Source organism: Pteronotus mesoamericanus, unplaced genomic scaffold (assembly GCF_021234165.1).
Source record: "Pteronotus mesoamericanus isolate MK-2021 breed Mesoamerican mustached bat unplaced genomic scaffold, CSHL_Meso_final scaffold_54, whole genome shotgun sequence".
NCBI classification, from domain to species: Eukaryota; Metazoa; Chordata; class Mammalia; order Chiroptera; family Mormoopidae; genus Pteronotus; species Pteronotus mesoamericanus.
This window is the reverse complement of record NW_026555321.1, coordinates 22,671,103-22,688,339: the sequence shown is the minus strand read 5'-3', so window position 1 is coordinate 22,688,339 and position 17,237 is coordinate 22,671,103. Positions and strand designations below refer to the sequence as shown.

Below are 17,237 nucleotides of genomic sequence, written 5' to 3'. Positions count from 1 at the left end.
CCCACCTGCCTTTGAGCAGCATCTGCGGAATACATTGCCCTCCCTGCCACCGCTGCTGCCAGGGCCAGTACTCTCTGAGAGGGACTGAGAGTTTGTTCCCAGACCTCTGTGCACCTATTCTCATTTGGAAATGGCTGGTCTCAAGAGACTCCCTGGTGGTGAACCTGAATGACCTTCCACTGTGATCCGGCCACCCTCTTCCCCTTTGACAACCTTTCTGTAACCTCAGCCATTTCCCTCTACCACCACCACCACCCTCTGCCCCACTGATACCTTAGACTATGCGAAACCTCTGGCTACTTTTGAAAACAGCCCTGTCACTTCTATATGAAATGCAGGGCATCTCAATGAAAGCTGAGCTCACTCTGACATGAATGTTAAGTGTCCTCTGCGCCTTCTTCCTGGTGACAGAGAACACTGGATGGCACCTCTTGGCGGCTGGTACTCCATCATGACTGTGCTTCTCCTTTGTTTCACTTGCCAGGGACCTAATCATGCCTTTAGCTGGTGCCAGAGCCATTATTATTTTTGAAATGATAATGAGGTTCCCAGGCTAGCCCATGAAGACCTCTTTAGAACAAAATAAAGCTGTTAAAATCTTTCATTTTAAACTAATACTGTGTAGACTGCTACTCTCCTGCCTGATGTCTCACTCTTCCTGCCCCTCAATATTCCTAGACTTCTATTCTTCAGTCCTTACTCGTTTTTGTTCTCTTCACAATTGTTGATTAAGGGTGATTTAAAAAAAAAAAAATCCTCAGCTGGGATATATTTATTGATTTTAGAGAAGAAAGGGGAGAAAGACATTGATGTGAGAAACATTGACCTGTTGCCTCCTGTCCACACCCTGACTGGGATGGAACCTGCAACCCAGGCATGCGCCATGACTAGGGATCGAAACCACAGCCTTTTGGTCTATAGAACAATACTCCAACCAACTGAGCCACACAATCAGGGCTCAAGATAATTTCTAGTCCTCATTTGATTTCAGTTATCCTAGAACACCTCAGTGAAAACCCAGTGACCTAGCTCTATACATAACTTTGGGAGGGTAGAGGGAGTTGGTATATGGTTTTTGTATTATATGTGCCTATTTGACATCTATGAGTGTCAGTAATCTCCAGGTGACACAATAAACACATGCTTGTAGGTGTATCTACTCTCTAGCTTTCATTCCTATCTTCAAGCATTGGGGTAGGGGGGAGGGCACAGATCTCCAAAGCTTTTCCACAGATCGCCTCCATTCCCATAACCCCTGCCCCAGGAACATTAATTAAACATCTCCCAATGTCTCCTCTGCAGTACTCACCCACCTGAATCTTGGTGGCTGCAAGTGTGCCTGGCAGAAGCTGCCCCTCTATGAGCCCTACCATGGGTTGCAAAGCACGGTGGTAGATTCCATCTCTTTAGCCTGGCTCACAGGGCCACAGGCCACTGACCACTGTGCAAAGTGTTTTTAAGAAAGGATCTGAAATCTGAAGTGGAATTAAGTAATCCTCTACAAGATGATAAAGTAGCAGGTCTAACTGAAATTCAGAGGACTGGGGTCTCGCTGCCAGTGATCATTCTCCCGGGGAGCTCTTTTGAGGGTGGGAGTCAAGTCCCCTGGTGCTAAAGGCCGGGGAGGGCAGATACCTCTTTGCAGGAGAGCAGCCTCTCCCATCACTCCATGCCCATGGGTGTGAAGGTCCATTCCACTCTTCCTGGGTAGCTCAAGAACTCCAGTGACTATCATCCCCTGAGTTTAGGGCTTTGCACCTATTATTCATTCCAAGAAGCTAGGTTAGGGTCCTGCAGTGGTTCTCAAAGTGTGGTCTCTGATCCAGCAGCAGTGACACCACCTGCCAACTTGTGAGAAGTGCAGATTCTTGGCTTCTATTCCAGGTCTCCTACATCAGAAAACCCGAAGGTGGAGCCCCATGCTCTGTGTTTTAACACACCCTCCAGGTGATGCTAATGCATGCGCCAGTGTGAGACCTGCGGGGACAGTGGTTAAGAGCGTGGAGTCAAGTTGCCTGAGTCAAAACCTGACTCTGTCACTGTGTGATCCAGGCAAGGTCTCTGTCTCTCAGTTTTCTCATCTGAAAACTGGCGACAAGACCGTTTGTGCTGGAGCTTCACAAGATAATTGTGAGGAAGAGAACTGATACATGTAAAGTACTCAGAACATGCCTGGCAAAGAGAACCTGCCCAGGAATGTTAGGTAGCTTCCATCAAAGGTAAAATAGTTATCAGTATCTGATTATACACATGAGGAAACTGAAGCTCAGAGAGGTTAACGACTGGATTCATGCTACAGAGGGAAGGCATGATGTGTTACTCACGAGAGAGACACACCACAGTTTGGGGTGTGGGAGTCGGGGAGCCTGGCATGTGAAGCCATGCTGGACATCTGTAGGGGCTGGGATGTCTCACCCACTAAGGACTATGCTTGGAGGCTCTGGCCTTGGCTTGGACGACCCTTTATGCTTTCCCTCTGTGCACTTTGGGCTCTCTCTCTCTCCTTTTCTCTCTCTCTCTCTCTGCACTTACTGTAAACCCAAACCAAAGGGTGTGGCACAACCTTCCCCTTGACCTTGCTTTGTCTGCAGCCAGAAGGTGGGCTGTCATTGGTGGAGACACAGTGAGGATTTTGGGTTAAGAATGCTGCCTGAGGAATTTGATGACAAATTAAAATTCATTCCTGTGGAAAATTGAGAGTAGATTAGCCGAATTGCCTAGGCTTGTAAGACTCTTCACGGATTGAGGTCTTTGGGGTAATTAGCAAATTGTGCATGGAATTGGTAAGCTATTAGTTAGGGGAAATTTTCTTTTCTACCTACTATGTGGCTGGATTGGGGGCACCTTGAAGCCCTATGTGAATCTGCTGAGACAGTTCTGACCACCTCCTCCTCCTCCCCCCAGGGGTTAAGCACAAGGACAGTGCTTTAAGATGGGGCTCCCCTGCTTTGGAGCTGGACCCTTAGGCCCATGAGCCTCTTTGAAGGGGCTTCAGAAGGTAAGAACCTCCTGAAGTACAAGGTTACCTAGGACTAGGGGAAAAGGCTCATCTCACCTTACGTATGTCTTAAATAAACTATATGAGAACCATAGCTACTCTGCCCTACAACACTCCCCTCCAAATGCACAGACACACCACAGGAAAGCTGTATGGATCCAGATACGCTACAATAGCCTTCAGTGACTTATACAAAATGGGCCTGGATGTGAACTTCTCAAGTGCAGTGTGCGAACTGAAATCAGGGCTGATCGTGTATTATTGGTGATTGTCTATGTTTACTTGCCAGTGACTTCTTAAAGCTGCACCTTTGAGACTTCAGGGACTCATATTCATTTGGTTCTTCCTTTAGGTCACATCAGTGAGAGTGATTCTAATATGTCCTGCTTCTCAGGAGTCCCAGGGCCCAGAATTGTACCTTTCCTCCCATTAGGGGAAGGAAGGATGTTTGTTAAGGATTCTCCCGTAACTTGGACACAGACCCAGTGGGGTCCAGGAACACACATTCTGACACCATTCTATGTAAACCCAGACATGCTTCTGTTCATTTTAATTAGACAGATAAAATTAGCAAGGAGATTAAGGTAAAAGGAGAAATTAAAAATATTTAAATGTTAGGTGGAATTTACAAAAGTGAATCAAACAATGAGGTACAAGAAGGAATGCAGAGAGACACAGACACACTTGAAACATTCCTCGGATGCCACACGGCTTAAGCCAGTCCATGGATAAGGTAAGAAGAATTCTCCCTTGCCACCTCTTGAATTGCAGATTCCAGGATGTGGAAGAACATTCTCCAGAAACTTTCCTTCTCCTTCTCTTCAGATGTTTCCAGGAATAATTAATCAGTCAGTATCATTCTAGAATGGCCCACACTGCATCCAATTCAAACCACTCACCTGTTTCCTGTCTGAATTTGCAAGCTCTTGAGAGTTTTTCCCCATTTCATTTTATTTTTCTCCGTACCCTTTCTCCCCATTGAGCCAACAGGCCAACTGGGCCAACCAGAAAACCAAACCAACAATACATTCTGGCCCCTCGAATTTTCCAGGGCCAGGACTACCCAAATCTTTCTTGTTTGCATCTGTTACGAAAAAGCACAGTCATCTTATAACGCAGACGTACATATGTGTGCTCTAGCACATGGAAACAGGTTTTTCTTTTCTTTTTTTTTTTTTCTCCAATTTGTGGTTTCTTTTTCCTTTTTGCAGAAAATGCAAACAAAAGAAAAACAAGGTTTTCAATTGAAGGTACATCTCTTCTTCAATATGAAGACATTAATTGAATTGGTCGGATCCCCCATGCAGTGGTCAGCAAAGTCCTTTGGCAACTGACAGAACAACATCTGGAGACTCAGGAGCTGGGGTTTGTTTGAAGAAACTTCCCTACACAAGTTGTGAGCAAAGGGAAATGGATGTGGGAGAAGGGAGAGGACTCTTGGGGAGGAGTACAGAAGGAGAAAAGAAAAGAATGTCATTGGCGAGGAAGAAAATGGGACACTGCTCTGTTTCTTCCCTCCACCTCCTTCCCTTCCTTCCTGTGGATAGATGACTCCAGCCCACCGAAAGGGGAGTGAGTTTGCTCTTGAAACCCCAGTGCATACTGTTGTGTCTTCACTTCCGTTGAACATCATCTTTTCATATTTTGTTCTCTGTTTGGTTTCCCACAGCATCTTAAACATGCTTCTGTCACTGAGAAATGAAGGTTGACTATGAGGAGTTGGTCCAATTTATTCTTCACTGATGGGACGCATTTCTCAGCAGAGAAGACAGTCTCTCCAAGGACATTCCATAGTGTTCAACCTCAGGTTCCCCCTTGAGTCTGGTTCTTTTCCTTCCTCTCCTTCCCCCAGAAAACAAGAGTTCTCATGCTATTGCCGATGGCGATTGACTCATCTGGACCCTCATAGAATGAATGCTGTTCAGGATCTTCTTCTGATGACCTGCCAAGGTGACCCCTATTCTCAGGAGGTCTCTAGGAGGGAAAAAGCCACAAAAGAAGGCACTTTAGTGTTAAGGCCGCTTTTCAGAGATTGAAACTCATCATAGAAGGCAAATAAAAGTGCATACAATCCAAAAGTGTTTGAGTCTTTGGCAAATGCCTACCTAGGTATTTCCTTCCTTGACTTCATTTTCTCCTTGTCATAGCCCTTTGTCTCTAATGTCCCCTCTAACTTAGACAACCCTGGAGGGCTCAGGGCAGCCCCTTCATTGTGTGTATGACCCTAGGTGAACTAGAACTTTCCTTTGCTTTTTTTTTTTTTGAACACCCAAAGCACACACTGTCTGAGGCTTCATTTATTCTCTCGTTTTCTGCCTAAATTAGTGATCACCCACTGTGATTGAAAAGATGTGAGGCTTGCTTGGTTTTCTGAAGCTTTCCCCCTGAGTTTCCATTTTCTGCCTCTGTTTGAATTTTAATATCATGAATTTTTAAGAAGGGTGAGCTCAAAATAACTTTAAAATATCTGTCCAAACAGGAATCCAAGGACTATGTTTAGGATAGAGGTTTGGTTTGAATTCATCTTTAAGCTGTGAGTCTTAATTCAAATGAGTTCATGGCTTATTACTTGATGTTACTCAGACTGATGCTTCCTTCCTTAGTCAATAAAAAAATAATAATAATATATGACATTGAGTACTTTTTCATGTGCCCTATACTATCTCATTTATATCTACTGAAGCATCTTGTAAAAATTGACAAACCATTCAAATTAAGTAATAATTTAACAGCAGTCATTTCTCATGTGCATCCTGTAAGCAAGGAAATAGGCAGTAGGCCAAGTGCTTTGCACATTCCATTTTCCTCTTAACACAAACCAAGAAGGAAGGTAGCATTATTATCAGCATATTTACAGACAAGGCAAATAGGGCCCAGAGGAGTTAAGCAACATGCTCTAGATCACACAGTGGGGAAGCAGTGGAGGAGCTGGGGTTCAAATTCAAGACCATTGGGCTCTCAGCCACCCTACAGTGTGGGTTTCTAACTCTTCTAGGTCCTACCTATACTCCCCCAAAACCCTGGGTCCCAGCACAGCAGCTCACTTTGTACCCTAGGCACCAGACCCCTGAGGAGGGCCCCGTGCTGGGCCTCCATCTACCATGCCATCGCTTTCCTGTTCCCCCTCCTTTTGGCTGGTGGTCAGTCCCCCACAGGCTGCAGCTAGTTTAGATTGTTAAATTGCCCATGTCCTTTTAGCAAACACTTTTGAAAGGTTTGCTTGAATTTTACATTCACAAATTGTCCTGCAATCTATTTTATTTAGTTGCTCATGTTTTTTTCCATCTTTTATCTCTCAAGAAATAAACTAAATTTCTACAATAGTGTATGGACATTCTTTACTTTGAACTAAATTCCTTAATTTTTGGTTTCATTTTCCTCTGTTCTTTTTCATGTGGCTATTCTCAGACTCAGGGAATTATTCCCCTTGAATCCTTCTGTTTGGGGGGATCAGGTGACAAGAGCCCCCATACTCAGCCAGACCGCAGTGGGGAAGCAGGAGTGGCCTTGTCTTCATGAACACCCACTTCTGACCCTGCACCTAGGCCCCCAATCCGCTAAGCTGTCCATATTAACTCTGCAAGATGGGGAAGCATGTTTTCCACTAGTAAGTGCGTCTTTTTTATTTTTGGTGTCTGACAATAATTCATAATGTCAGGGACCATCTTTTTTAGGCATGGCCAGGAAATTAAACTGGATATAAAAAAATGAAGTCTGAAGTTTAGTGGATCCAAGGCTAGATGCACATTAAAGTCATCTCCCTGGAGAAAGTGGAGGTGCCAACATTTCTGACAAGAATGAACCTCTGAGAGGTAGAGCTGGACTCCAGGAAGATGAACTGCAAAGCAGGAGTTGGGGACTGGGACCGAGGGTCAAGAAGCCATAGTCCCTCTGGGGCTCAGTTACTGGGGGTGGATGATCACCCCCTCCCCTGGGACTCAGTAACTGGCCCACCCCAGGAGGGAAGCCCCACGCCTACCCCTGTGCTTGACACAAAACAGATGATCTGTGTTTGTCAGCTGCTTGTGGGCTGACTGATCCTGCACCATGGAAAGTGCGTGTTACAAGCCACCTAACCTGGTGCTGTCAGTACACATATTAGCCTGGGCAGCCAGTGATGTCCCCTCTGGGGTATCCATGTATGTGCATGTCTGTGTATGCGTGTATGTGCAAGTGTGTACATGTGTGTATTCAAAATTTGACCAACTTTAGACTTTAGACCAACTTTAGTTCAGCGGGTTCCCAAACTTGGCTGCATTATAGAATCACTCGGGCAGTTTTTAAAATCCCAATGCCCAGGTCTCACCACATACCAATTAAATAGGATATCAAGCATCAATAACTTTAAAGATTTCCAGGCACTTCCAGTGTGCAGCAAAGTAAGGGGGCTGCTGTGGCCCTCAGAAGGATATGGAATTGGTGGTCAGGAAGGCAGGGCGTAGCCTCACTTTTCCACTCATGAGTCTGACTCTTTAGGAACTAAGTTCACCTGCTTTCTGAATCCATTGAATGAAAGGGGAGGAACTAGATAAATTTCTCAAACTGCAGTTTCACAAGCCCTGCCTCTCAAAAATATGGTCCCACAGTATTTAATCATTTTAAATGTGTTTTTTTAATTTCAGGATTTCTCATGGCCTTTACAATGCTAATACGTGTTGTGAATCTCCAAGAGAGCGATAAAGTGCACAGTATTTCCCAAATTTATTTGACCAGGGGGCCTTTTTTCCAAGGAGAACCTATTAACATTTCCCAGAATAGGTGCTACTCAGAACATTCTTGGGGAAATGATGGACTACCTGGATATTCGAGACCCTTTCTGACTCTCATTTTATTTGAATAATTTTAGTTTTTGTATTCCTCCATAGTCCTGTGAGGGCTGCAGACTGGTAAATAATTTGTGGAGGATGGAAATGTATACTTATTTACAAGTGCTACACAGGTACGAACACAAGCTCCCCCATATCTAAAATTGTTGCTGAGTCAGGGCGATGCCTCTGCCTGCTATGTTGTTTAATGTGCTGGCTGGCTGTGTTCTTTCCATCTGGATGCTCCCTTTGATGGGCTGAGTTTAAACACTTAAATGGAGGAGCAACTCTCGGTGATTAGGCAAATGACATATGGCTATGACTGAACGCATCTCATTTGAGGCCCAGAACAATCTCGGCCTCTCCACCCCACCCTCTGCCTCTCCTCCATCTTTCTGAGGTGCTCCCCCTCCAAGCCTGGTCCCATTCAGAGGCAGAGATCTGGCGCTCAGGCCAGAATCAGGACTGGCACGATGGGCAATGGCAGGGAAGGAGCCTTGACATGCCCCACCCCCACCCACAGGCTGGACAGAGATGATTCTCATCACTTACTCTGATGTCATCTGGGTGACCAGCTGGAGGGAGGTGAAGCCGGCGGTGAGGAAGCTGTCCCTGTATTGAACCATTTTGATGGCACTGAGCCAGTCATCCACGGTGGTAAAGGCCGTGAAGTCTGGAATGGAGCGGTCTAGCAGGGGCTGGGAAGGCCTATGAGACAGAGAGGAGCAGGTGAGCCCACGGCTGCAGCAGTGTGTAGAGAGAACTATGCTCTGGGCAACAGCACTTTATGGAGGGCCATGTCCGTGACAGGATGAGGATGATGGTGGGGTCCTGTGCTGACCCTTCTTCCCTTGCAGAACCTGAGTTGGCAGGTGGCATGGCTTCTCAGGGCCAGGTAGCCAGTCCCTCTGCCTCTGGGCACTGTCACATGTCAGGCAGCCCAGACTGGTTGATTGACCAGCATGCAGTCTAAAGGGAAGGGAAGATCCATAACATCCCTTGTAAACTGAAATATAAGAGCTTTTAAAAACATATCCACTCCATGGCAACCTCCCCAAATCTATTGCTAACATTTTTTTTCCCTGGTTGCATCCTCAGCTCATTGAAATAAATGGAACAGAACAGCCCATCACTGGTCTTTTATGACACATCCTCAAAGGAGATACCTAGGTATCTAGTCCCAACCAGGGTGCCATCTTGACATTTCCCTCATTCTCAGCCCCCATGCCCAATCCTTTACCAAGTCATGAAGATTTATCCTGCATAATTACTCAAACTCACCCACTTCTTTCCCCATCATTTTCCTGATTTAAGACTATCTTCTCTGTCGTGATTACTGCAATACTCTCCTACCTGTTTTTCTACATGCTTGTTCCCCTCAACCTAAGTTCCACTGCTGCCTGATGCTCTTTTACAAATGCAGATGTGATCATGTCAATAACCCTCATCTGACCCTGATTCATGTCAAACCCTCCAGTGGATGCTCATTGCTCTGAAAACTAAGCCCAGAATTCTTAGCAGGCCTAAAGGCTCTGAGAGTGTGGCCCTTGCCCACCTCACCTACTTCGGCCACCAGCCATTCCTACACACTGGCTTTGTCCTTTCTACCCTCAGGCCTCTGCACATGCTGTGCCCTTGGCCTGGAACCCTTGCCCCTCTATTCCCATCATCCTTTCATCCTGGCAATGTACTCTCACTCTTCAGGTCTCATCAGCATTGCTTCCATGACAACAGAGGCAGGTATATGCTCTCTAAACATCACACACCTCCCTCCCACAGTGGCTATCTTTGAGTGATCATCTGATTAATGTTTGCTGTTCCTAAATGATACAAAGCTCCATGAGGGCAGGGATCTCGCCTATATTGTTCATGCTATAATGCCAACAATGGGCCCAGTGCCTAGCACATATGCGCCTAATAAACTTTGGTTAAAAGGATGAATAATAAATGAAAATGTACAACTGGCAGTTGCTGACAGTAGACAGTTGTTCTGTTCATTTGATAATAACAAGTCCAATTGTTTTGTATTTCTTTGCTCCCCAGCAGTCAGGGTCTTTACCTGTAAACTGGTTGGCCAAGATTCCAAGTTTGCAGCTCTACCTGCCTAGCGGACTGGTGTGGTTAACAGAAAGGGTGCCTTATGGAAACAGGATCACTTAGAGGTGGTGCCTCATACCAATCAGATCAGATACTCTCAACTATTAGAAAGCCCAACACCCAGCCCATCTTAAGTCAACAGGAAGTGGAGACCCAAACACGTTTCTTAACATGTGTCTATAGGAAGTCCTGGAACTTCTATTAGTGGATAAGTTCAGTCATTTTATCCTTGCTCACAATGGACTGAAAGGCTAGGAGTCTTGCTTGCTATTGGCCTTGCCCCTGACTATGAGACCACCCATACCTAGGAACTACTAGACTCACACGGCGGTGATGGTTGCCACAGTCTTGAGACTTGCCGGGTTCCGGATCATCTTGTCCAGGGTGTTGACAATCTCAGCAAAGCGAGGCCGGCTGTTACGGTCCTTCTGCCAACAATCCAGCATGAGCTGGTGTAGAGCAGCTGGGCAGTCCATGGGTGGGGGCAGCCGGTAGTCCTGCTCAATAGCATTGATGACCTGCAGTGACATACATGGGAACACCACCAGCCAGTCATTCACAAATTAACCACCAACAATGCAGCCTCCCTGACCCAGGTGCCCTCATACTGTGCTCATCTACCTCCCACTATATTGGGATGTTACACATACTTGACTTTTCTCCTTAGACTGTGGACTCCTAGAAAGCAGGCACTACATGTTATTATCCCTTTGTGTCCCTGGCACTGGTATGAGCCAGACATATACTAGTGGGTCTCTGTAATTGTTTATTGAAGAAAGAGCTGGTGAATGACTTGAGCTTCTCCTCTCTTTAAGAGGACATTGACCCAATTCTGCCTTACTGGCTGCTGGTGGCGCCAGGGCAGATGAAACAGTGGCACATGGGAAGCCTAGGAAACCCACTATTTATAATTCTTCCTTTCACTGCTAAAGAAAGGGAAATGGAGAGAAGGAATAGCACTTGGCGGAGAGCCTACTCCATGCCAGGGACTTTCCTAGGCATTATTTGCCTTAAGCTTCAAGAGGCAGCAACAGAAATTGGGTTGAAGATACTTTGGTTAAACAAATTGACTCGGTGCAATGAAATGGTCAACACAACAAGGTGACCCACAATAAATATCTACAACCAGGTTTTGTTTATTTTTGCAGACTCCAGGGGATAATTTTGTAAAGATTTTAGCATCTTCAAATACTTTTGTCTGTTTTTCAGGTTGTTGTGTTTTTCACCCTTTACTTCTTAATTTCCAATTTATTTAAATCAATTACTTCTGCTCAGTGCTTTTTGTAATAGAAAAAAGTAATTGTAAATGACCCAGTGCTAAACATAGGAATTTATTATGGCACAGTCATTACACAGTGGAAAGCCCGGAATACAATGCAGGTCTTAAAGTGATGCTGCAAAAATGTACCTATTGAAATGGAAATATACTCACATTAGAATATTAGGCAAAAGAGCAGGCTGCATAACTGCAGGTATTGTATAATCTTGCTTTGTAAAATACAAAAATCAAAACAAAAAACAGTAATTATACACATGCATAGAAAAGACCTTGGGAAGATGTATACCATGGAGTTAATGGTGGTTGCCTCTGGGCAGGTGGCAGCGTAAATGCTCTTTATGTTTTTCTTTTTGCTTGTTTGTAAGTTTATTTTCTATAATAATTATGCATTGATTTTATATTAAAATAAACAGTTAAAGCACTTTAAACAACAAAGGAAATAATTTGGAGTTCAGGAATTTTCAGGAGTTTTTGCCTCTACTTTTAAAAATGTCAGATTCGTTTCAGCTAATTATGCTTCTGAGTTTTTTTTTTCCTTGTACTTTGTGAATTGGACAGAGAGAAAGACTATGGTCAATCAGTTTATATTTTTTTACAAATTCTATGCACGGTGTATCGGACATGAGATGGGTCATGAGAAAATATGATAACCTGAAGTCATTAAACACAATCAAGGTGCATTATTCCTTCCATTCACTGTGGCAGAAAAACAAACAAGCATACAAACCATACCAATATTGTCACTACATAAAATCAGTGACTGGAGACATTTCCTTTTTTTTTTAATGGGAACATGCATTTTTTAATAACGTGCTGCACCACCGACAAATTTTTCTTTGCCAAACCATTGTCAACTGAATTACCTACTGTCCTCTCAGGAGGGCATTTTAGCCCCATTCTCCACATGAGGAAATGGAGGCAGGGGCAGTGAAGTGACTCGTATTTGCATAGCTAGTAAATAAATGATAGGGCTGGGCATAAATCCTAGGGGTGTCTGCTTTTAAGTTCTGAATATCCCAAAGCCCACATTTCCCAGGCCTCTGTAAGGCTGTCATTGTAATAGCCTGGGAGCTGTTACAGGTCCTCATAGCAGAAAACAGGGATATTGGCCTAAACCAAGTAACCCTGAGGAGCCGCCAGGCAGAATTCCCATCAGCCTGGCTCATATGCCAGCACCCTTTTCCAGCTTCTTCCAGGCAGCCAGCTTGAGGGACTCTGTCACAGAGCACCTGCTCACTGTGGAGGCAAACAGGATTAACCACTGAATGGCCCAGGAGCTCTTTCTGCGTTGCCTAAGGACAAGCTAGGTGGGGCCAGCAGGAGGGGCTAGTGTCCAAATTCAACTTCTCACACGGCTAGGGGTCCCCAAAGTCTTCTACTTCAGGGCACCATATGTACCCCTAAACTACTGGCATCCGTGCTTAAATTATTTGATGTGCCAGAGCCCCAAAACCTAATTTTCCCCACTGACAAGGTTACTCTCCCGTCTGCCTTTAAGAGGAAGGAGCCCTGAAGTTGGGACCTTTGTGCAGGAAGGGGCACAGCTCCATGGTGTGACCAGCTGACCAAGCATTCCTGGTGGAGCATCAAGAGACTGGGGACTCTATGCAGGACTGAATCTTGGGCATATGAGCTTCAGACTGAATGCCACTTAGCTGTTCTCCTTTGTCCCCTTCTGCAGGCTACCTCACTGGAATTTTTGGAAGTCTGTCCCGGAGTTTGCTTTTATATTCCCTCTGTTTGTGCTGACTTTCTTTTTAGAGGACATTAAGGAGCCATGGCAGGTCCACTGGGAGAACAGATGCAGCTGCTGTGACGGTGAGTGCAGGGCACTATGATTAGGGGTTCAGATCCTTGTTCCATTTCTTATTAGCTCCAGGCACTGGGGAGAGTCACACCACCTCCTGAAACCACACAGGTGGGGTTGTTACAAAGATTACATGACACAGTGAGGTGATGAGTATTGAGCACCACACACATGAGCAGTAGAAAGAAGCCCTGTGTCGTGTGGAGGCTGTCATTTCTGCCATGTCTATTCCAGTAGATGTCATCTCTGCAAAGAGGGTCATTGTTCTGCAGCTGGTCATTTGGAGGTCCAGAAAGATAGCATTTGAAACCTTTTACATGCCCATGTTTACAAAATGTGACTTTATTCCATTTGTTGTTTCTTCTAGATAATTTCATTGTTATCATCTAAGAGCATTGATGCTTCTTGGAGAGAGAGAGAGAGAGAGAGAGAGAGAGCGAGAGAGAGAGAGAGAGAGAGAGAGAGAGAGAGAGAGAAGCCTTTACCTACCACCCCAAAGAAAAATTACCTAGGTCATTAATTCATGTGTGGATAGCATTTGTCTACTTGAATCTTTCACTGAAGTGCTATGCCTTTGGATAATTTTATTCTCTTTTTTAAGGATCTGGGTGTTTTCCAAATCCTCTGAGTGTGCATAACTTATAATAAAATTAAAACATCATTACTTAAAAGAAAAATCCCAGTCCTCTAGTTGGCCTTTGGGATCATGCCTGCCCCTGCCTTGCTAGCAGGTGTGGCAAACAGGGAGGAGACATGCAGAAACACCTTCAATCTGGCCAATGGATGGGTCTACACTCCAGTGACCATGTTTGAATTGTGCGGGTAGTGTGGCCCAAGATTGGAGGCATAGAGTATTATACTGAGCAACATTGAAAATCAGAGTGAGTCCTGGGCCCCTTTCCTTAGTCCATAACAGGTTGAGATGAACGGATGCTGAAAAGACCAAAGATTAGAATGAGACCAAATGACATTTCTAGAGAGAAGGTGAGAGAGGGTATAGGCTATGAGAGAACCAGTCCAAGCAACTGTCACCTGAGCAGGCTGCCAGTTCCTTTTGAATGGCCTGCAGCAACTGTTTGGGCCATCCTGAAGGTCAGTGTAAGCCAGTGTCCTGGGGCCCAAGGGGACAGGATGGGTGGGGAGCAGGGCTGCCTTTGTTCCCCAGTACCCAGAGATGGCAGCTGTGGGGGTTGGGTGGGAACAGGAGCATATGGACCGACCCCAGGTGCCTTGGGCATCTGATAAAGTGACTGGCGCTTCTCTGGGAAATGAGCAGAGCCCTTCCCCTTGCCCTTGCGTCCTCAGCGGAGGCTCCAGACTGCTCTCAAACATACAGCACTTATCATTAGTGAGTTGGGCAGTGGGTGGTACCTGGAGAGTGAACTGGAGGAGCTCAGAGCCGTGGAGGAACCAGGGCAGAGGGGGTTAAGTTAAGCTCTGATGTTTCAATAAAACAGCAGCTTCTCTCCACCACTCTGCCACGCTCATTATCTCTGTCAATCAGATCCAAGCAGCAGAACTTCCAAGTCCTCTCTCTGGCTGACAAACTCTCTGTACATGTTCAAAGACCTTCCAGGGCTCTGGAAGCCCAATTACCAGCACTCCGACTTGCCTCTGCAATTCTCTTTCTTAAAGCCCTTCAATTGTCATCTGTAAAATCCAGTACTGCCACCACCTTTGTGGTTTCTGATGAGAAGGACTGAAGCTGAGCAGCTGGGAGCCCCTCCTGGCTCCCTCTCAGGCCAGGTCCGAAGATGTTTTCTGAATGGGCTAAAGTCACCTCCCACCTTCTACAGAGAGCAGAATGGCACTTGGGACGATGCTCAGGGGCTTTATTCGGAGAAATACAACAAAATTAGAATAAACAGTTACTTTGCAGATGTTCTTATTCCCTTAGAGACCCAGCTCAAGCGTCAAACATATGGGAAGCCTTCCCCAACCCAAATGTCCCCACTACCCCATGTATGTGCCACTGGACTGTAAACCCCCCATGAATATTACCAGCAAGTACAATACTTTGTCACAATGAGTATACAATGAGTGTTTGCTGTATAAATGATTTAGAAATTCTGGAAGTCTAATATCAGAAATTCCATTTGTTTTCATCATAGGCGAATGCATTTGCTGAGAATATCTTGAATGTCAAATCTTGCCTGTCAGAGAGTTTCATAATCCATTCTATGTGTGCTGAATTGTTCTTAATCGGATTAAAGTCTCTGGGTGGGACAAAATGGCTCTGCTTTCTCTGGCTAATATTTATTATTCATCTAGCTGATGTTATGGACGAAGCCAGCGTGCAACTGATTTCATGAAGCAGCCTTGGCATTAATTCCGATACTTACTGATTCGACATGCTACAGGAGCAGAGGCGAAGCATGGATAATCATAGATAATAGAGGACCCAGATGCCACACATGGTTGGCACTGGGACCTGGTTAAGGATGCAGCCATTTCACCCGCTCTGGGCTGAAGCCACTCTACCTGTGGGAGTGGGAAGCATTGTCATAGCAGCACCCAGCTCCTCTTTTGTCTCACTGCAAAATGTTTTCTGGGCTCCTGGATTGCCACCTTTCTGAATCTTCTGAGCAACTGCCATGGCTTTAAACCTCTAGCTGGATAGAGGGCCGGCTGAGGGCAGACTTCTCATTTTCCAGTGCCTCGGGAGTCCACCCCACGCATGGAGATGCTTACGGTGGAGCTGGGTGCTCCACCCGGAGATCTGAATTGAGAACAGCCCTGCCTTTCTTTTGCTTGTAAATTGAAAAAGATAATAACTGCCCCCCTCCCTGCTCCCACCACCAAGGTTATGTGGAAAGCAAGCAGAGAACAGAGGTGTGCAGGCTTTGGAAATGAAAATCCTCTCAGTTCTAAGAGAAGTGCATGTGTTCAAAATACAAAGGAGGAATGGGTCCTGGGGAACAATGTGGAAATCCAGGTAGGACTTTTGATTGAGGCTTTATCAAAGCAAGTCAACCTCAAAAGGTTTCCAACATTTTAGTAATTATGGAGCAAAGGGTCCCATCTGGACCACCCCTAATACCCCTACCTAAAGGGTCTCAAATGACCCTTTTCCTTTCTTCCCACCCTTGTCCGTTGAGGGCAGCCTGGAGCGGGTGTTGATATCTCCACACGGACAGGGCCCCACGCCCATGGCCTGCCTGAACTTGACTGCTTTGGGAGGCTTGCTCACTCCTCCTTCATGGATAGGTGACATGGGCTCCTAGAAGAGTGGATTCTCAGAAGAAAGGGACCCTTTACAATTCCTCTCTTTAAAGCTGAGGGGTGTGAGTCACCGAGGCACAGTGGCTTGGAAGCCACCCCCAGACCAGTACTGCTTCCCCTCTGCCTCGCATGGTGAAAGGAGAACACACAGGCCAGGTGCTCTGAAGTTTGGTAGAATTGCCTGCTTTATTTGGGGCCTGATCTACTCATGGCCCACAGCCATTCAAGACCATCCCACTGTCTCCTGGGTTGGCCTGGGCACCTTTACAGGGCCTGAGGTCATGGGAACTGTCACATCTACATGATGGTCTCTCTGACTGTTTCAAACATTGGTGCCAAATGGGTCCCTGGATCACCTGCCCTGAACCCCTCCAGTTCAGGTGATGAGGTCTGGAGCTGGGAACAGGTAGGAGGGCTTGGCATACCACTGCCTGTGGGATCCCTTGGATGGGGGTTTGTGGTAATGAGGTGATGCTGATACTCACATCTTGGTTGGACATATCCCAGTAGGGTCTCTCTCCAAATGACATGACTTCCCACATGACAATCCCGTAGCTCCAGACGTCGCTGGCGGATGTGAACTTGCGGTAGGCAATGGCCTCTGGGGCCGTCCATCTCACGGGGATCTTCCCTCCCTGGAAGAAGGAGAAGCCGGTCAGCCCAACTGTCAGGTGTCTAGCCGAAGGCAGGTGAACATTAACTCAGCACACACGTCCTTCCACTCCCCTTACTCCCACATCTCCTGAATTAGGACAACTGGGATAGCCCGTGCCCCACGGGCAGCCCTCCATTACTGCACCTGAGCTGCTCTAGCAGCATTTGCGTGGCTTGTGCTGGTCTCAGCACCACATGTGGGCACATCACACATGAGGCGATGGCCGGCACTGAAGCTTCATTTGCCCCTAGTTCCCTACATGCTGATCCTAATGTCACTGTTGGGTGGGAGGAGAAAGTGTAACTGCTGTAATGTACTACAACATGAAAATCCATACAACAGGAGACTGGCTATGCGAGCCACAAAATTTGGGT

General features: G+C 46.0%; 1 protein-coding gene across 1 annotated transcript in view; it reads right to left on the bottom strand.

Moving 5' to 3' along the window:
- Positions 1 to 3,577: 3,577 nt before the first annotated feature.
- EPHB1 (EPH receptor B1) overlaps positions 3,578 to 17,237 on the bottom strand; it is a 419,047-nt gene continuing 405,387 nt past the window's right edge. Inside the window, exons 13-16 of the mRNA XM_054595535.1 lie at positions 16,694 to 16,843; positions 10,225 to 10,418; positions 8,356 to 8,511; positions 3,578 to 4,972 (exon numbers count right to left, since the gene is read on the bottom strand). Of these exons, the coding sequence (XP_054451510.1) occupies positions 4,864 to 4,972; positions 8,356 to 8,511; positions 10,225 to 10,418; positions 16,694 to 16,843 (609 nt within the window). The 3' untranslated portion in view covers positions 3,578 to 4,863. The remainder of the gene's footprint in view (positions 4,973 to 8,355; positions 8,512 to 10,224; positions 10,419 to 16,693; positions 16,844 to 17,237) is intronic.